Source organism: Coenobita brevimanus, chromosome 23, assembly GCF_032717465.1.
Source record: "Coenobita brevimanus isolate Jiangsu-jjx chromosome 23, ASM3271746v2, whole genome shotgun sequence".
NCBI lineage: Eukaryota > Metazoa > Arthropoda > Malacostraca > Decapoda > Coenobitidae > Coenobita > Coenobita brevimanus.
The window spans coordinates 72,692,403-72,713,287 of NC_136976.1; the positions used below are offsets into that span (position 1 = coordinate 72,692,403).

At 48.4% G+C, this 20,885-nt stretch overlaps 1 protein-coding gene across 1 annotated transcript; it reads right to left on the reverse strand.

Annotated features, from left to right (window-relative positions):
• Positions 1-286: 286 nt before the first annotated feature.
• Positions 287-19,778, reverse strand: Hey (Hairy/E(spl)-related with YRPW motif). Its single transcript, XM_080267193.1, has 3 exons — positions 19,567-19,778; positions 15,193-15,416; positions 287-1,044 (listed from the first exon to the last, which is right to left on the reverse strand). Exons 1-3 carry the CDS (start codon positions 19,776-19,778, stop codon positions 287-289), a joined length of 1,194 nt encoding a protein of 397 aa, XP_080123319.1.
• Between the last annotated feature and the right edge of the window lie 1,107 nt (positions 19,779-20,885).

Genomic DNA, 20,885 nt, shown 5'->3' on the forward strand with positions numbered 1-20,885 from the left:
CCTAAGAATGTACATCACAGAGAAGTGGTCCTGCCTGCGCGAGGGGTGAGGCAGGAGGTAAGGCAGAGGGTAAGGCAGGTAATATGGTAGGTCAGGTGTAGGGGTGAGGCAGGATGTAAGGTGAGGTCTTGCAGGAGGTCAGGCACAGGGGTAAGGCAAGCAGGAGGCAAGGGATAAGGGTGAAATAGGTGGTAGTAAGGCAGAAGGTGAGGCAGGTGTTAAGGCATAGGTTAAGGCAGTCGTAAATAGCGCCTCAGGAATCATTGTATAAGGGGTGGTGGTGGTATTAGTAGGCGATCTCAGCTCCCCACGGTCTGTACGGCTTCACCCCCGGAGAGCCCCCCTGCAGGCCGGGGTTGTAGGAGGCGTTGACGGTGTTGGCGGGGAGGGGCAGGTTGGGGGCGGGGGCGGGGAAGGCGTGGGCGTTGAGGTTGAGGTGGTAGTTGGTGTGGGTGGCGGTGGCGGCGGTGCTCATGGTGACGGCGGGGACCTGTGGCGCCCCGGACCCCGTGGTGGGTAGGCGCCCCCCCTGACCCCCACCAGAGCCCCCAGCACCCCCCAGGCTGCAGCCCCCGCTATGGTCACTGGCGGCAGTTGAAGGAGGGGCGGTAAAGGCAGACATCCCGTGGCTCTGATCCAGGCCTACTGAAGGTGCTGGGTGGGCCACTGACGGGGCTGAGTGTGCAGCGTGGGGGTGGCTCAGCACATGCCCCTGGAACCCTGACAGAGACGACCCTGGAGGCGGCGGCGGAGGAGGATACGACGGCGGTGTGGCGGCTGCGGGAGGTGGCGGTGGCGGCGGCTGCGATGGCGTGGCTGTGGCGGCCCCCCAACCCCACCCAGTAGCTGCCTGTTTGTTAGCCAGGTCCCGCTGCGCCGCGTAACACTGCAGGTGGCTCATGAGGCGCAGGCGCAGAGGGTCCTGGATGTCCATGCCCTCTATGGTCACCAGATACCGTGCCACCTCCGCCGCGCACTCCCTGAACCCGATGTTGTGGTAGTCCATCGCAAACTTGTTGGGGTCGTAAGCCAGCGCGTCCAGACCTGGGGAAGGGAAGATGGTTAGACACAGGCAGAGGATAGGGTTAGGAAAAGTGTGGCTAGGTTAGGTTAGATTAGTTAGACAAAGACACCACAAAGGACAACATTCTTAGGCTAGGTTAGGTTAGATTAGACACAAGCACACCACATAGGACAGTATTTTTAGGCAAGGTTAGACACGCCAAAGGGTTAGGTTAGGCTAGGTCAGACAGGCACACCACACAATGACAGGCACACCACACAATGACAGGCAGTTAGCTATAGACAAACGCCCCCCACAAAAAGACAGGTAGTTAGGTTAAGTTAGGCACACTACAGATACACTAAACAGAACAATTAGATGATACTAGGAACTGGAACATGAGAGAGACAGACACAACGCAGCGAAACACGAATGCCGTGATGAGATAGCAGGTTGTGAATTGCCTGTCTCTCACACTTTTACACATTTCTGCATTTTGTGTAACGAAGCAATTACATTCTGCCTTCATACTGACATATAGAATCTTAAAGTACCTAAAAATGAGACCAGCATCATTATCACCACCACCACCAACAACAACAACACATCATCATCATCATCATCATCCTTCCGCAGTTTCTCATATGACTTTGGGCGGATGGAAGAGGAGAGTATAAAAATAAAAATAAAAACGAGAAATTTGGCAAGATACTGTGAATTTATGCTTTCTTACTACCATGGAATCTGTATATTTTCATTTACCAGTTAATATATATCGCGGTATACCAGTTTACATTCTTCTTTAATATACTCGTTTAATGAAAATCTTTATATGTATAGTAAACTTATTGGTGTTGTTAGAATGAGTATTACTTTTCAGAGAGAGAGAGAGAGAGAGAGAGAGAGAGAGAGAGAGAGAGAGAGAGAGAGAGAGAGAGAGAGAGAGAATGTTTGAGGCAGAGACGGAGAGAAGAGAATACAGAGAGGTACGTGACAGCTTGTGAGGTCACGCACATCCTGGGAAACTAAAACTCTCTCTCTCTCTCTCTCTCTCTCTCTCCTGACAGTTTTGTAAGAAATTGTACTATCTTGGAACATGTATCTTAAAGTCATTGTGGTCTCTCTCTCTCTCTAAGAAACTTGTTATTTTTCCCGTACTGAAGTCGTAACTGTTATGTGATATGTTTGTACCGTATACATAACTCTCTCTCTCATAAATCACTACCCTATTTCTCCTTCCCAGCCCTAATCTTCCCTATCCATCTCCCCTCACATCCTTTCCCTTCCCTCCTATTTCCTTCCTTCCCTCCCTCCATTCATTCATCTATCCAAACACATACCCTCCCTCCTTCCCTCTCTCTCTTTCCCTCCCTCTCTCATCCAGCGGTACCTTCCTCCCGCTCTCACTTTCTCACAAATGTTCGCTCACGATCCACTTGTTATCGCTCACCAAAAAATTCCCACCGTTGAAAAGTAACGCTCGAACTCACTAGCTTCGAAACGCAAAATTTTGAAAGCGTCCGAACTGGAATGAAATGCGTGAACAGAAAACGGAGGGGAAGAGTTCTCACGGGTTACCAATTCCATTTTCAATTTTCATTTTTCTATCGATTTTGGGGGCATTCTGGGGGGTATTTCCGGGGGTATAGGTGGATTTGGGGTTGGAATTTTGGTTTTGGGATGCTGTGGTGTGGGTATGGTGCGGGTATGGGTATGGTGGGTATTTATGGTTGGTATGGTAGGGGCGGAATGGTAGCATGGGTGGTGGTGTTACAGGGGGAGCTGATCTTAGACCTTTCCCACACCCATGACACCCGCTTCCCGACACCCCCACCCCCCTCTCCTCACATTCCCCCTTCCCTCCCCTCCCCTGCACGACCTAAGCCTTCCCCTTCCCCTCCCCCAACCTCTCCCACACCCCCTATAACCTCACGCCACCTCACTAAGTTCCTCATCCTCATAGATTATCAGTGACTTCAGTTCCATATCTCCACAAATTATCATCATCATCACCACCATCATCATTATCATCGTCATCATCAGAATTTCCTCATCAACCCCATCATCACCAGTATCATCATTATCTTCAGAATTTCCTCAACCCCCAAACCCCTAACCTCATCCCAGTCTAACCTCATCTATGTTTCTATTCTCCTAATTCTATCTTTTCAATTCTCTAATACTTGAGTTTCGAAAATCGTCCCCTTTATTTTCTCTCCTCTATTTTCTCCTTCCCCTCTCTTTATTTTCTCCTTCCCCTCTCTTTATTTTCTCTCTTGTCTTTAGTTTCTCTCTTCATTCTCCCTCACTCTTTCTTCATCACCGCTTCAATATCCACTCACCATTTTCCCCTCCTCTTTCAGTCTCCCTTCCTTCCCCTCACTCTTCACCCTCTCTCTCCTCTCTTGACCACCTCACACTCACTTCACCTCCCCTCACCTCCTTCCCTTCACCTCCTTCCCTTCACTGTTCACCCTTCACTCTCACCATTCATCTCTCTCTCTCTCTCTCTCACACACACACACACACACACACACACACACACACACACACACACACACACACACACACCAATTTCCTCCCGTTTTCCTTCCCCTCTCCTTCCTTCTCACCCCAATTCACCCTCTTATTTCACCCTTGCCTTCCTTCATCCCCTCACCCACCCTTCCCCTCATCTACCTTCCCTTTACCCCTCCCACCCTTTCTTCTCCTTCCCCTTCCCTTCACCTCCTCCCCTCGTCCCCTCCCTTCACCTCCTCCCTCTCCCCTCGCTTCACCCCCAATCTGCTCCATTAAAACAAACCTATTCTCTCCCCCTCCCCCTCCCCCTCGTGTGACCCCCCCACCACTCTGACCCCCCTCCCACCACCCCACTTACACACCCCGTTATTCGCCTTAACCACTACATAGCTGCCCTCCCACCTACACTACCACACCACCCACCTAAACCACCACACCACCCACCTTACACCACCACACCACCCACCTACACCACCACACCACCCACCTGCACCACCACACCACCCACCTACACCACCACACCATCCACCTACACCACACCACCCACCTACACCACCACACCACCCACTTACACCACCCACCTACACCACCACACCACCCACCTACCCAACGTCATCATTAATATACTTCTTTCTCCTCCCACACACACACACACACACAAACATACACACACACGCACACCATCTCTCTCCCACCTGCACCCCTACTTATACACCTTCCTCTCACGTACACACAATCTCTCTCTCTCTCTCTCTCTCTCTCTCTCTCAGCAGATTGCTTTTTTCACCTTTTCTTTTTCTTCCTTCTAAAAAATAACTTAAATGATATTCTAACTTCCTAAGCAACATCCCCGCGGCCATAGAGGGTCGTGTTTTGAGTGGCTTTTCGTAATCCATGTTCCTAGGTGATTTATTTTATTCATTTACACCTTCATTTTCTCCTATAGGTTTTATTCATTTAGTTCTGTTATGGGCATAGTTTATTTCAGTAATGTACAAGAGGATAAAGAAGGTGAGAAAGGTGGAATAATTCGCCGAGGAAGAGGGGTTACGGAACAGCCCAAGCAGCTTATTTCACGTAGCCCCGTGGTAGAGACTGCTGTCGCTCTAATTACCTTCCACAGCACTTATTCGTGACTAGCATCATATCCTAGTGCCAGTGTACTCATATATATCAGCATTTCAAGGTGAAGAGATGGTAATTTTGGGCCAAGTTAGAGTGAAAAGAGTATAGATATGTGGTACTCAAACCCTCCCTTCCACAGCACTTCTTCGTGACTAGCATCATATTCCAGTGTGAGTGTACTCATATAACTTAGCATTCAAGGAGAGATAGTAATTTTGGGCCAAGTTAGAGTGAAAAGAGTGTAGAGATATGACGCTCCCCCCTTCCACAGCACTTCTTCGTGACTAGCATCATATTCTACTGCTAATCTACTCTTACAACTCAGCATTCAAGACGGAGAGATGGTAATTTTAAGCCAAGTTAGAGTAGAAAGAGTATAGGTATGTGGAACTCAACCCCTCCCTTCCACCTCCCTACCCACACCCCGAGAGCGAATCATTCTGACGGGGAAGCATCATTTTTCTTGCCTTAAGGGTTTACGTGAGGGGAGGGAAGGCTTCAAAGGAAAGGGAGGGAGGGAGGGAAACGGGAGGGAAGGATGGAAGGGAGGAGACGAGAAGAGAGAGGCAATAGGGAAGGAAGGAAGGGAGAGGGAAGTGTGAGGCAAGGAAGGGAGGAGAAAAGAAGAGAGGGAAGAGGGAGGGAAGAGAAAAGAAGAGAGGGAAGGAAGGAATGAGGGAGAGAAGAGAATTTAGAGAAGGAAGGAGGAATGGAAGAAAATACAGAGGAATGAGAGAGAGAGAGAGAGAGAGAGTCGTGTTAGGCAATAAGGGGTGAGGGTTAGAGAGCTGTTGCAAAAAAAAAGAAAAGAAAAAGGAATTCGTAAAAACTATAAATTTTGGAAAAGAGAACGAAAGAATGTGATTTAGATATATAGCCTACACGAAAATACCTGGAGAAATAGAGAGAGAGAGAGAGATTTTTATACATATATGAAGCCAATGAAAATTTTTGAATATGTTAAAGCAAATCTTCTTTCTTTACATTCATTCATTCATTAGATTAAAAGGATTCCTAGCACTTCCTCCTGAGCGATTTATTTTGCATATAGCACGTAGTTCCGTATTCTCGCCGGTTAAGGAATTTCCCTAACACCTCTTCTTAAGCGATTTATTTTGCTTATTACACTTTGCCGCCCTCGTCTGCGTTACTTAAATCATTCCAATATAACCATACTCTTGGTAATAACGTACAAAATATTAGCCAGCCATATCGAAAATAAATCGGTAAGGAAGAAATATTAGGGAGCGTCCTTAAAAGGTGTGTGTTTAGAATAATTCGCTGGAGAGAAATTGTTACGATGTCTTCAAACCCACAGAGGATAGGACACATTGCTTCCTTCAATCATATTATTTTTTTCCTTCCTGTGCTCTTTCCTATATAAACTTTCTTTCCTTCCTTCCTTCCTTCCATTTAATTTTCTTCTTCCTTCCTTCCTTCATTCCTTCCTTTTCATTATCTCCTCTCTTCCTTCCTTCTTTCCTTCCTTCCTTTTAAATGTATCCTATCCTCCTTCCTCCCTTCCTGTAAGTTCTTTCCTTCTTACCTGTTTCCTTCATTTCTCCCTCCCTTCCTTCCTTCCTCTATCCTTCGAACCTGTCCCTCCTCCCTTTCCTTTCTCCCTTCCTTCCTCTCTCCCTTCCTTCCTCTCTCACTCCCTCCAGTACTTCCTACTTCCTCCCTACTTTCTTCCTCTCTCCTTTCTTTCTTCCCTTTCCTTCCTTCCCGTCATCCATCTTCCTATAGCTACCCTTTCTTGACAATTCCCCCCTTTCTCCCCCCCCCCCGCTGCCAGGTGGCCAAGGATATTTGCATGTGAAGGAAGGGGAGGGGGGAGGGGGAGGGGAAGGGGAAAAGGGGGGGTAGCGGTCACTTCTCTTGTTCTCATCTACCCTTAGTTTTTTCCCTCCATCCACCTCTCTCTCTCTTTCCTCCTCTCAACCCTCTGTCTGTCTGTCTGTCTGTCTGTCTCTCTCTCTCCTTCTCCTCCTCCTCCTCCTCTCTATCCATTCTCTCCTCCCTCCTTCTCGCCATTCTCTTTCCTCCTTCCATCCTCCTGTTTCCTCTTTATCTTCTCTCTCTACCTTTCCCCCCATCCACCTTCTTTCTCTCTCTCTCTCTCTCTCTCTCTCTCTCTCTCTCTCTCTAATGCTTAGCTGGAACATTACATTGACACCAGAATATAATATTAGTCACGAAGAAGTGCCGTGGAAAGGATGTAGAGCCATAACATTGTCTTTTTCTGCCACTGAGCTACGTGAAATAATCAGCAAAAGGACGAAAATCTTGGCCATGTTAAGATGAAAGGAGTACAGCATGAGAAAGACCGAAGACCACAATTTAAGACCTCTGGAAGCTGGACTCTCTCTCTCTCTCTCTCTCTCTCTCTCTCTCTCACACACACACACACACACACACACACACACACACACACAGCTCTCCTGATAAAACTGGCCGGAAATCGTGAGAGAGAGAGAGAGAGAGAGAGAGAGAGAGAGAGAGAGAGAGAGAGGGAGAGAATCATGCACTGTAAGACAATAGCAAGTAAATGTCTTAGGAAAAAGCTAAAGAATGAAAACACTAGGGGACTACCGAGAGGGCTACCGGGGACTACTGGGAGGGCTACCGGGGACTACTGGGAGGGCTACCGGGGACTACTGGGAGGGCTACTGGGGACTACTGGGAGGGCTACTGGGGACTACTGAGAGGGCTACTGGGGACTACTGAGAGGGCTGCTGGGGACTACTGGGAGGGCTACTGGGGACTACTGGGAGGGCTACTGGGGACTACTGGGAAAGGCTACCGGGGACTACCGGGAGGTGCTACTGGGGACTACTGGGAGGTGCTACTGGGGACTACTGGGAGGGCTACCGGGGACTACTGGGAGGGCTACCGGGGACTACTGAGAGGGCTACCGGGGACTACTGGGAGGGCTACCGGGGACTACTGGGAGGGCTACTGGGGACTACTGGGAAAGGCTACTGGGAGGGCTACCGGGGACTACTGGGAGGGCTACCGGGGACTACTGGGAGGGCTACCGGGGACTACTGGGAGGGCTGCTGGGGACTACTGGGAGGGCTACTGGGGACTACTGGGAGGGCTACTGGGGACTACTGGGAGGGCTACCGGGGACTACTGAGAGGGCTACCGGGGACTACTGGTAGGGCTACCGGGGACTACTGGGAGGGCTACTGGGGACTACTGGGAAAGGTTACTGGGAGGGCTACCGGGGACTACTGGGAGGGCTACCGGGGACTACTGGGAGGGCTACCGGGGACTACTGGGAGGGCTGCTGGGGACTACTGGGAGGGCTACTGGGGACTACTGGGAGGGCTACCGGGGACTACTGGGAGGGCTACCGGGGCAGGCGGTGACAAGAGCATTTTCCGCTTCAGTTGGTGGTGTGATAACGGTAGCGGGTGTGAGGCAGGCTCCTGTGGTCTGCCTGCCTGCCTGCCTAACTCCTGCTCGCCACCTACCCTCCTTGCCAAACTCCTGCCGCGCCACCCACTCTGCCTGCCTAACTCATGCCTCGCCACCCACTCTACCTGTCTACCTAAATCACCTCCTGCCTCTCCACCCACTGCCTAATCCTGCCTTACCACCCACTCTGCCTCATCCCCATCTCATCCCCACCCCGTCTCACACATCCTCTCCTCCACTCAATCCTCTCGTGTGTTGTGGGGTACGGCACAGTCTGCTGGTGTGGGCGTGGTTGTGGCAGTGGGAGAGGGAAATGAAGTAATGATGCAGAGTAGATACTGATAACACTGGCTTACTCAAGGTTACCAACCTGTGTGTGTGTGTGTGTGTGTGTGTGTGTGTGTGTGTGTGTGTGTGTGTGTGTGTGCGTGTACCAGTTCTCTGTATGTCAAACCTTTCTGTGTCCAGTTGCGTGTGTGTGTGTGTGTGTGTGTGTGTGTGTGTGTTTCCGTGTCTGTGTGTCTGCGCTGATTCGTCTCAACAGGTCACTTTCTAAACCAACAGACACCATCCAGTCTCTATTGTCTGTGCACGTTCTTTGGCTGTGTGTGTGTGTGTGTGTGTGTGTGTGTGTGTGTGTGTGTGTGTGGCTGTTTTATGTGCTTGTGGTTTTCTTTACATCTGCCCGAGAGAGAGAGAGAGAGAGAGAGAGAGAGAGAGAGAGAGAGATGACGAAGGGAAGGGAATAAAAATGGGGAGTCAGTAAGGAGGAGGTTGGGATCGAAGGAAAGAGACAGAAGTGGGGGGGGGTGGATGGGAGGCCACGAAGGAGAAGGAGAGAGAGGAGGAGAGACAGAGAGAGAGACAGAGGGGAAGCATGTGAGACTGAGAGAAGACGGAGAGATGGGTGGCGAGGGGTGAGACAGAAGTGGGAGAGTGAGAAAGAGAGGAGGGGAAGAAAGAGGAGGGGAGAGAGAAAGGGAGGAGAAAAGACAGAGGAAGGGGGGAGAGAGAGAGAGGGAGGGGATTGAGAAAGGTAAGTGGAAAGAGAGGGGAGGGGCATCACTGATGAGAGAGGGGAGGGGAGAGAGGTGAAGGGGCAAAAGACGAAGAGAAGGAGGGGGAGGATGAGGAGTGGTGACCCCGGTGGTTGGGAGGGCAGCAGGCAGACGCTGGGAGCTGCCGTCTGACACGTGAGTGAGGGGGGGGGAGTTGCAGGGGGGAGGAAGTTGGGGGGGGACATGCAGGGATGGAAGGCAGGTAAGGGTGGATAGAAGAAGTTGAAGAAGAAAGCTGGAAGGAAAGATGATACTGTATATAGTTTTTTCCTAGCCTGATATTACACGTCTAACTACATATTTTCACCCCGTTTCTAACTCTCTGATACAAAAATTTATTGGTATCTTTCAGCCTTTCATATATATAACTTGCCAGCTTTGAAAATCTACTCTTCAGTCTTTCCTTCCCACTGCCTATGACCTCCAGACTCAGAAGCGCAATGTGTCTAGGCTTCTCGAAATGAACTCATCTTGAATACGATGTTTTTTTCTTTGGAAGGGTGACTTTTGGAGGTTATCATCCTTCGATTTTTTCTATATTACAGTACATTACATAAAAATCCATTCATCTTTTCCCTATAAAATTTCTACGAGCGATAATGATCCTTCTCACCTTTTCCTGCCGGCTTTAGGTAGAGGGATCGATGGATAAAGTGAACCTTCTCGTCTGGCTATTCGTAGAGAACAGATAACACGATAATTTTCTCTTAAACAAAGGGTCTCAAGAGTGTCTATAGTTCTGTCGATTTTTACTTACTTTTGCACTCCTCTGTATACAGGAGAGGGGAGGAGTGGAGGGAGGGAGGAGGGAATGAAGCAGTGAAAGAGAGGGGGAGGGAGGGATGCTGCAGGGAGGGGGGAGGTAAGCAGGGGGTGTACAGTGTGTAGGGAGGGGGTTGCAGGGAGGGGGGAGGTAGGCAGTGGGTGTAAAGAGTGTGGGATGAAGAGGGAAACTGCAGAAGTAAAGGAGACAGGTAAAGGAGACGGAAGCGGAAGAAAACACCTGTCCACAAATCAATTAACAAAACCTATACCACAACACTATCTCCCGCCACTATCCTCTGTCCTCCCGTCTGTGTCTCGTATACCTCCTACTCTCCTAACCATAACAGAGTCTTCTACCACCATCTCCTGTGTCTCATTCTGTGCCTTATATCTCTCCATTCTACCCCTTCACCATAACCCTGCCTACTGCCACAGTTTTCTCTTTCTCCTTCTGTGCCTCCTGCCCTACTCCAAACCCCTCTATGGCTACTAATTTCCACAGAAAAGAGGGTACAGAGAGGAGATATACTGGAGAGGAGATAGATATATTGGAGAGATGGAGAGAAAGGTAGGTAGAAGATGCAAACGGTGAAGGGGAGGAGGTAGGCAGGAGATGAAGACGGGGAGGTAGGGAGCAGAGATAGGGAGAAGGGGGTAGGCAGGAGGTAGGCATGAGATTCAGGCAGAGAAAAGAGATCAGAAAGGGATAATGAGGTCCGGATGATGATGATGATGATGATGAGGGAAGTAGGCAGGAAGTATAGGTAGGAGACAGACAGACAGACAGACAGAAAAGGGTAGTCAGGGAGGGAGGGAGGGGGAGGGGAGAAGCTTTGAAGTGGATGAGGTAGGCAGGCAAGTGGGTAGGTAGGTAGGTAAGTAGGTAGGTAGGTGGAGAGGAGGGAGGGAGGGTAGAAGAAATCAGAGAGAGAAGGGGATTAAGTAGATAGCAAGAGCAGATAGGGAGGAAGACCATGAGAGAGAGAGAGAGAGAGAGAGAGAGAGAGAGAGAGAGAGAGAGAGGTATTTTTATCGCAACCACGCTTAGTGTCTTCAAGGATTAGACATTTGACAATAGACAGATATATGGATAGATAGATAAATAGATAGATAGACTGAGACAGGCTGACAGACAGGTGGACAGGCATAAAGATACATACAAACAAACAATTTAGATAACAGACAGACAGACGGAGAGATAGATAGACAGACAGATAGATGGATGGATAGATAGATAGACAGACAGATAAATATTCATCCATGTCTCCTTATGCTAATGGTATAATCTGCCTTTCCCCCTCCCCCTTACCCCTCCCCCCCTTCACCCCTCAACCACCACCCACCTGGAGAAAAGCCCCCCCCTCTCTCTCTCTCCTACGATTCCAAGCCGCCAGTTCCCACCTCGTTCTCGGTCTCCCTCTCCTTCTCTCATCTCGTGTGTGTGTGTGTGTGTGTGTGTGTGTGTGTGTGTGTGTGTGTGTGTGTGGGCTTCGTTCTGTCACAGAGTTGAAATTCCTGAGGTTAAACGATGTGAGAGAGAGAGAGAGAGAGAGAGAGAGAGAGAGAGAGAGAGAGAGAGAGAGAGAGAGAGAGAGAAATGAATCGAAATTTTGCAGAGAAAAGGAAGTTGGAAGAGAACGGAAGGAAGGAAGGAAGGAAGGAAGGGAAGAGAACGGAAGGAAGGAAGGAAGGAAGGAAGGGAAGAGAACGGAAGGAAGGAAGGAAGGAAGGGGGGGAGGGAGTTAAAAGGAGGGGAGGGACAGGTGGGGGGGTGAGACAGATGCCATGAATGCCTTTAGTGTGTGTGTGTGTGTGTGTGTGTGTGTGTGCTAATACTGTGTTCGAGACTGTGTGTGCATGTGCATAAAATGTACATTTGTGTGTGTATAGAATGTGTATGTGCGACTGTGTGTATGATTATGTATGTGTACGAAAATATGTGTGTATATGTTTATATGACTGTGTTTATGCTTATTCATGTGTGTGTGTGTGTGTGTGAAAGAGAGAGAGAGAGAGAGAGAGAGAACTAAGGGTGCCTCCTAAGGGCCCTAACTTGCCCCTCGTGGGTAAAAACTGAGGAGGGGGAGAGAAAAGAGAGAAAGAGAGCAGGTGGAGGCTGGGCAGGAGGGAGGGAGGGAGAGAGAGGGGGAGAGGGGGAAGATGGAAGGGAGGGAAAGCGTGAAGGGGAAGGAAGGAAGGAAGGATGGAGCGGTTTTTCAGACGAGAGAGAGAAAGAGAGAGAGAGAGAGAGAGAGAGAGAGAGAGAGAGAGAACATATAACCCCCTCCCCTTTCCCCTACCCCTCATTTCCTCCCCTACTACTTCTCCCCCTCCCTCTCCTCCTCCTCTTTTCCCCTCCCTACCACCCGTTCTATCCCTTCCCCTCATCTCATCTCTTCCTATCTCCTCCCCCTCTCCCCTCCCCCTCCCCCACCCCATCTGCTCAGAATTCCGGGGGGGGGGGCAGCGTTCCCAGGCACCCTTCCTTCCCCCCCCTCTCTTCCCTTTGGCATTGTGACTTTAGTGTGGGATAGTCTCTCTCTCTCTCTCTCTCTCTCTCTCTCTCTCTCTCTCCAGCATACGACATTCCATCTCTCTCTTCCTCCTTTCTTTTCCTCTTCCTGAATTGAACTGATTTTATCTCTCTTTCCCCTCCTCTTCTCTCTCCCTCTCCCTCCATTCTTACTCCTATCTCTTGCCTGCTCTTTCCTTCCTTCCTCCATTCTCCTTCTCATTGCCTCTCTTTTTTTCTCCATCCTCCCTCTTCATTCATTTTCTCTCTTTCGCCATCTTTACCCTCTCTCTCTCTCCCTCATTCCTTCCTTCCCTCTCTTCCTATCTCTCTTTGTGTTGTGTATATCTGCGTAACTCTCTCTCTCTCTCTCTCTCTCTCTCTCTCCCTCGTCACTACCATTCCACACCCATCCTTTTCAGTCCCTACCATCATTTTTATCATCCCTGCTACCATCATCCCCGCCCCCCATTACCATCACCACTACCTCTCCCACCATTATCACAACTACCACCATCACCATCACTACCATTACCGACGAATCATCACCATCATCATCATCATCATCATCATCATCATCCTAACGTCATGACCATCATTTTCATAACCACCACCAACACCACCACCACTACCATCACTACTACTGCTACTACCATCACCCTTACCTCACTCATCACTACCATAACTACCACCATGACCCCCACCAGCACCACCACCACCACCATACCAAACCCCTCCTCCTCTCCCGTCTCCCTCCTCCTCTCCAACCAACCCCAGTTCCCACCCCCCCATACCCCATCTCCCCCATGGCCCCATACCCCCATGATGGCATTGTGGGTCTGGCTGCCCCTTTGTGCCCCATTCTGAAGCCCCGCGACGCACACACGTTCAGGTAGGGCGAGTTTCCGCAGGTAGAGGTAGATGTGAGTTTTTTTGGGTTTATTTTTTGGGGGATCAAGCAGGAAGGAAGAAAGAAAGGAAGGAAGGAGGGAAGGAGGGATAGCAAGAAGGAAGGAAGGAAGGAAGGAAGGAAGGAAGAAAGAAAGGAATGAAGGAAGGAAAGGAGGAGGAAGAGGAAAAGGGAGAGAAAGTGCCGTCTTTCGTATGTTGATAGTAATGTGGTTTTTTCATTGCCTCTGTATCTGTCTATCTATCTATCTATCGGTCTGTCTGTCTATCTAATATGGGGAATGCAGGATGGAAGAAATAAAAAGGAGGGAGCATGGAAGGAAGGAGGTGGGAAGTATGCAAGGAAGGTAGGAAGAAAGGAAGGAGGATGGAAATGAGAAGTATTGGGGAAAGATTGGGAGAGCGGAGGGAAAGTCGAAGGAGGTATGGAGGGAAGGAGGAAAGAAATGAGAGAGAGAGAGAGAGAGAGAGAGAGAGAGAGAGAGAGTAGGAAGAAGAAAAGGAAGGAAAAAGAAGAACAAAGATAAAAGGGAGGAAATAAAGGGAGAGAAGAAATAATAGAACAGAGGGATAATTAGGGAAGACAGGGAGGTGGGCGAGAGGGGAAGATGTGAGGGAGAGAAGGAGGGGAGAAGGGGAGGGGAGAGGGACAGGTGGAGAGGGGAGATGGAATGGCAGGAGAGAAGGGAGGGAAAGGAGGGAAAGGGGAGTGGATTGGAAAAGGGGAAATGGAAAGAGGGGGGGAAGGAGTAGAGGGAAGAGAGGGAAGGAGAGAGAAAGGGGATAGAAGTAAGGAAGAGAATAATAGGGAGGGGAGGAAAGAGAGGAGAAGGAAGAGGGAGGGAAGAGTAGGGAGAGATTTGAAGTGGAAGGGGAGGAGAGAGGAAAAAGGAAGAAAGGGGAAAGGGGAGGGAATGGGCAGAAAGGGGAAGGGGATGAGGAGGGGGAAATTGAGGAGAGAAAGAGAAAAGGGGGTTGAGGGAAAGAGATGAGTAGAGGGGAGAGAGAGAGAGAGAGAGAGAGAGAGAGAGAGAGAGGGGAAAGGGGCAATGAGGGAGGGAGGGAGGGAGGGAGGGAAGGGAGGTGGAGTGGACGGAAGTGTTAGGAAGTGAGAGAGAAACGACCAAGGATCATATGTCGTCTTTCCCTGCCCCTCCTTCCTTTCCCACTGTCCTTCCTGTCTTCCTTCTCTTTCCACTTTCCTTCCCGTTTTCCTTCCCTTCCTACTGTCTTTTCCTCCTTCGTTCCTCTCCTTGCTTATATCCCATTGGATATACCTATACTCTTTTCGCTCTAACTTGGCCTAAAATTGGCATCTTTCCAGCTTAAATGTTGAGCTGAAGAAATAGATTAACATTGGACTGTGATGCTAGACACGAAGAAGTGCTATGGAATGGATGTATAGCCGTGCCAGTGCTTTTTTCTGCCACTGAACCACGTGAAATAACCAAGAAAAGGAAAATCTGGTCCAAAGTATGTTCTGTCTGTCTATCTCTGTCTATCTATCTATCTTTGCCAGACTCCTCGATCCCATAAGAAATGGCCTTGGGTAAATCGCCTCCACGTCGCTCTGTCCTCTGCCATTTGGTTGTCCTCCCCCCAACACACACACACATTCTAATAACTCTCTCTCCACTCCATCCCTTCCATCTCATCCGAGGTCTCCCCCTTCTCTTCTCCCCACCCCCATCACATACACTCTTCTCGTCAGTTTCTCATATATCTCTCCACTCCATCCCTCCATCTCATCCTTAGTTTCCTCATCCTCCTTTCCTCCTCCACCTCACTCACACAGGTCAAGTCTCTCGTTCTCCATCCCTTCAAAATGCCTAAACCATCTCAAAGTCAAACTCAAGAAGGTGTATCTGTTTATTTACCTTTAGTGTGCAGCATCTTCAAGTGATCGACGGTCATCTGCAATATCTCTGCTTTCTCTAATTTCGCTGAGCCCTGCTTCTCGAACGCGGCCGGTACCAGTCTGCGCAGCTCCGATAGCGAGTTGTTGATGCGGTCCCTGCGCCGTTTCTCGATGATGCCGCGCCGTCGCTTGCGTGAGGTGCCGCCCCCGCCCGCACCCCCGCTGGAGGAGCAGTCGTCGCCGCTGTCGTCAGGAGGGAGAGAGAGATTAGGGAACGACGAGAGGGAGAGAGAGAGATTAAGGAAGGGCGAGATGAATAATACGGAAGCTAACAGGGAAAAAATAGGGAGGCTGGGAAAAGGGATGGAGGGAACGTAGGGGGGAAAGGGTAGGTAGGTGGAGGGGAACCTATGGAGGAAATTATAAAGGGGGAGGAAAGAAAATAGGGAGAGGAAGGAGAAAGGGAGAAATTGTGGGGAGTAAAGGGTGAAAGGTGGATATTAGGGAGAATGAGCAATGTAAATGAGGAAAAAATTGGGGAGATTAAGAAGAGGAGGTATATGAGAGCAATCGTCATCATTAGCACCAGAGAGAGAGAGAGAGAGAGAGAGAGAGAGAGAGAGAAAGAGAGAGAGAGAGAGAGAGAGAGAGAGGGAAGATCGTGCATAATGTCAAAACACGTAAAAAACTGACTTACTGTATATAGGTATGAGATGCACAATTAACGTACGTCTTCCATAAACACAAAAGGAGTAAGACGATGAGTGAGGGTGGGGAGAATAAATTAGATGAGGAGGAGGAGGAAAAGGTGGGTGGGACGAAGAGGAAGAATGAGAGGAGGAAGGAGGAGAGAGAGGAGGGAGTAGAAGAGGAAGGAGGAGGGAGAGGAGGGAGGAGAAAATGGAACAGGAAAAGGAGGAAGAGGAAGGAGGAAAAAAAGAAAAAAAAAAAAGGGGAAGAGGAGGAAGGTGGGGCAAGGGTGGGAAGAAGATGAGTGGGAAGAAAATGATAAATGATGATGACGACGATGATGATGATGAAGGAAGTTGAGAATAAAAAGATTTAGGAGAAGACGGGAACTTAGAAGGAGGAGGAGGAGGAGGAGGAGAAGGTGAAGATGATGATGAGGAGGAGGAACAGAAGGCTAAGGAGGATAACTTGACGGGGGAGGAAGGAAGGAAACCGCGTATGGCTTCCTATATGCCGCCCGGGTTAATTAATATTCTGATAATCCACCCTGCCTCCTCTCACTCCCGATTATGGCGTCAGTGCATATGGTAGGCCAGAGACACATATATATTTATATTTTGAAGTGAGAGGCTCTATTAAACCAGAGAGACATATATAATTTAATATCGCTTTTCAACTGATGTACAAAGCCTTCATTTACGAATCTAAAAATGGTGTGAGAGAGAGAGAGAGAGAGAGAGAGAGAGAGAGAGAGAGAGAGAGCATTGGAGGGAGGAAAGTTATTGAAAGGAGAGTATGGACCACAGAACGAATAGTTATGGATGCTAAAAGGAAAGATTAGTAACACTCATTATTAAAGGAACTGAGGAGTGATGCTTTGGAAAAAATAAATAAATAAATAAATGAATAAGCAGATAAGTAAGATTGCAGTTAGGATGATTATAATGAGGAAGTTTGGATATAAAGAATGGCTAACTTTTATATATTCTGTAAAGGGTGGTCAAGTCATATAGCAAGAATAAGAGATAACCGATGGAGCAAGAGACTGACGGAATGGACTCCAAGAGGTTGTAGGCGTAGTAGAAAAAGGCTATACAGTAGGTAGAGAGATGAGATAAAGAAGTTTGCAGGCAAGAAGTGGCAGAGATTGGCTCAGTCAAGGAATTCATTGAAAAGGTTGGGGCCGGCCTTCGTTCAGCAGTGGACTTGCAATGGGTGACGGTGATGATGATGATGATGATGATGATGATGATGATGATGATATGGAGCAATCTTATCGTTAGAATGTTATTGTAACTCTTATGATAGAATTATTTAAAATTCATCTATACTAATCACTGCATTTTGACAACCAATCAGGTACCAGTTTTCAAAGGCTTTAGTGGTAGCGCGAATGGAACCGTCTGACGATAGTAAAAAGAGAGAGAGAGAGAGAGAGAGAGAGAGAGAGAGAGAGAGAGAGATTAGGCGTCATTATAGCCTGTTAAAAACTTATTAGTAAATGAATGAATCCCCGTCACTACGAGAAACTCTTTTTTAACTGAAACTGAAGCGTCTCTAGGTAAGGGAAAAAATCATCTGTATTTCTCAAGAATAAGAAAAAAAAGGAGGGGCTTCATTGGCCTGAAAGGATACATATACCCGTGGAAGAGAGAGGAAAAGGGCGATGAGGAGAAAGAAACGTCATCTGAAAAATATTATAAAACGTCCAAGTCTCCCCTGTGGTCAAGCCTTCCTAGAAATGCAGGTTGGCGTTCGCGGAAATTAGTCTTTTTTCCCTCCCTCCCTCTCTCTCTCTCTCTCTCTCTCTCTCAGGTGTATCTTTTTTTTCATTTTTGTTTTAGATATTTTACGTATCTTAAGGTTAATTTGCAAGGCTTTCATTTCTTATTTATAATTAACCTTATATTTTAAAACTTTCTTCGTGTTTTTTTTTGGGGTTTGTTTTTGCTGATTATACTTGTTTTACTTTCTAAAGCTCATATTCTATTGATCTTTATTATGCGGCTGTTTCATACGTTTATATTGGGTTTTCCTTCATTATTTTTATCGTAGTTTGGGTGGACCTAAGTTTAGCTTCTCCTTTATCCCCTTTCTTGTTTCCATTTTCCTTTTTATCTTTTTTTTCTTCTTTTTTTTTCTCTTGTTTCTTTTTCTCTTACTCCTTCCTTTTTTACTTATCTTCTTTTTTCTTTTTTTTTTTTTTTTTACCTCGCCTGGTCTGACCAACTGTCGACCATGACTTCACGAGCTTCAGTTTTTTTTAGGAACACAGTGACCACCCACAAATATATATTTTCTAATGCTTGTATTCTATTGATATATATACTGTATATAAATAGAGAGAGAGAGAGAGAGAGAGAGAGAGAGACTGAAAAAAACATCAAAAATTTTCGCGGGTACTTTCTCCTCCATGGATTGCATTTTCTCGATTTCGCTGATATTTAATTTTGGGAGGAAATGTTCGTAACCCCTCATCCTAAGCAATTTATTTTATTGCACCTAAACACCCTATTGTATTCTATCTAAACCCTTTCTAATTTCGACAGTGTTTGCAAGACAAAATAAATCGGTTAAGAAGAGGTGTTTCGAAAGCTATGAAGGCAGCTATACTCAATTCACTCTAACTTGGCCCAAAATTGCCATCTCTGTCTTGAATGCTGAGATGTTACAGGAGATTAACACTAGGATACTGTGCCAGTCACGAAGAAGTGCTTGGTAAATGATGTAGAACCGTACTATCTTTTTTGTTTCATCATTAACTACGTGACATAAGCTGGAAAAGGGCGAAATTCTGGGCCAAGTTAAGGTGAGCGACGTATAGCAGTAAATCCATGCCAAAGACAGACTCCCTAAAAGCTGAATAAAATCGTGTATCAGTAGCAACAGGAAGTGACGTCATGGTGTTGAAGGGGTTACAAGACACCTCAATATTCCTTCTTTTAGTTAATATTTAAATCTGGCTTTTTAATATTCTCTTGTGCGTGTTATTTGTTCAAGTTGTTAATATGAATTGGATGCAGATGAGATACAAGGGAATATGGTGTAGTAATGCTAAATAAATCGCTCTTTCATCTCTTAATTCTCACTTTTTTTTTAATGCCACATGTTTAGAAAAGAACCGTGTGTGTGTGTGTGTGTGTGTGTGTGTGTGTGTGTGTGTGTGTGTGTGTGTGTCATTTAATATTTTCCCATTGTTTTCTAACCTACTTCATTCCATCTCACTCCAGCCTCTCACTAGATTAATTTAGGTTAGAACACTGAACACGTAAGCACTGAGACTTGTTTGCGAGTCTGGGCATAAGTTAGAGTGCCCGTTCCCGACACTAGGGGTGAACACAAATGCTCAAAGTTAAGTTGAATTTAGAATAGAGACATTAATCTTCTGTTGATGTTTTTTTTTTTAATATACTCGTTTCTGATGGCTCCAAGTTTTTTTTCTTTCTCTCCCAGTCTTTCCATTATTTTCGTCTTTCTTGTTTATTTTCCTCATCCACTCTATCTCCCCTTTTTCCTCAATCGTACCATCATTTTCCTCATCCAATATACAAGAACACTAATCCACTCTACTTCTTCCTTTCCCCACTCACTCTTAACTCTAATTCACTTCCTCTTCCTCCTTTCCCTCTCACTGTTTGTATCGTCTTTCCCACTCACTACTTAATAACTCGAATTCGCTTTGTATTCCTCCTCTCCCACTCACTCTTTCTCGTCGCCGGAGTAGATGTCGTCCCCATCACTCTCACTCAGAGTCCTCTTCATGCTGCAGGGTGCTTGTGTGGTGGGCGGGGGCGGTGGTGGGTGGTGCAGGTGGTGTGGGTGGTGTGGATGTGGGTGGTGGTGGGCGGGCAGGGCTGAGGTGGACGCCGCCCCCGCCTGCTGCACGCCCCCAGCCCCTCGCACACTTACGATCATGCGACTCCTCACTAAAACGGCCCTCTCAGCGCCCCCTCTTCCCGGGCCTTTCCGCCCTACCCTCACTACACTGCCCTTATTTCACTGCTCTTACTGCACTGCCCTTAAGGTCTCGACTGCCAGGCACCGGGGGCTACACTCACTGTCACTGTGGGTGGGCGTGTGTGGGCGTAATCCTGAACACAAGGCACTGCGTGTGCGTGCACGTGCATGCGTATGTTGAAGCGCGCGGTGCGTGTGTCGGCGACGGCGGCGGGCTGGGAAGTGTCGTGTGCCGGGCGGCTGGCTACCTCATATAGCGCCGCGCGCCGCCGCTACTGCCGCCACCCTGCCACCTCACCCCCCCCCACCCCTGCCCCTGCCTCTACCCTGCCCTGCCCTGCCATGCCAGCCATACCATCACCCCCCCCGGAGACACATTCACCACCTAGAAACCAATAATGATAGTTCGTCTCTTGCAGGTTAGACTAAAAATTGTGAGTGAAGTATAGTTTGAGTGTGTATGTGTATGTGTGCATTGCTCGTGTTTGTGTGCGTGTGCGAGTGTGTGAGCGGCAGCGTTCCCACGAGCACCGTGTGAACCTCTGGCCACCTCTCGCGCCGCGCCATCACCCCACCCTACCACCCCACCCCTGCCCAACACACACAGCTCCACACATGTCCACTCCACCTCTCCACCTCACCTTCCACACCTCCACCCACCATGAAGGAAGGTGTAGGGAAAGACGGGAGGGGGGAGAATAGTATGTCCCCCCTAATGCCCCCTCCCATGCCCCAATCCAAGCCACAGTAGCCCCTGATTGAAGCCACAATGCCCTGCACACCGCTTGCCCCACCCATGCCCTGCCCTGCCCTTCCCTTTCCCTCCCCTCTCACCACCCCCCAGGACCCACGCCGCGAAGGGCAGGTGTGTAGGACCCTCTTGCTTCACTGGGGAGGGGGGGGGAGGATCTAGGGTGAGGGGGGGCAGGGAGATTGGGGCGGGGGTCTTCTGTGTGCCGACCTTACACCTTGCTCACATAAACACACGAGGCTGGGGTCAGAGATCAGAGTAGCTTAAATATTCCGTAATGGGCCTGATGAATGAGGAAGGGTTGGGTTTTGTGG

Excerpts from the sequence above, each read along its gene's own strand:
- Hey (XM_080267193.1), bottom strand. The coding sequence starts at position 19,778 with ATGATCGTAAGTGTGCGAGGGGCTGGGGGCGTGCAGCAGGCGGGGGCG. Across the intron at positions 15,417-19,566 it reads TACTCCGGCGACGAGAAAGA|CGGCGACGACTGCTCCTCCA; the intron begins GTGAGTGGGAGA and ends TCCTGACGACAG. Across the intron at positions 1,045-15,192 it reads GAAGATGCTGCACACTAAAG|GTCTGGACGCGCTGGCTTAC; the intron begins GTAAATAAACAG and ends TCCCTTCCCCAG.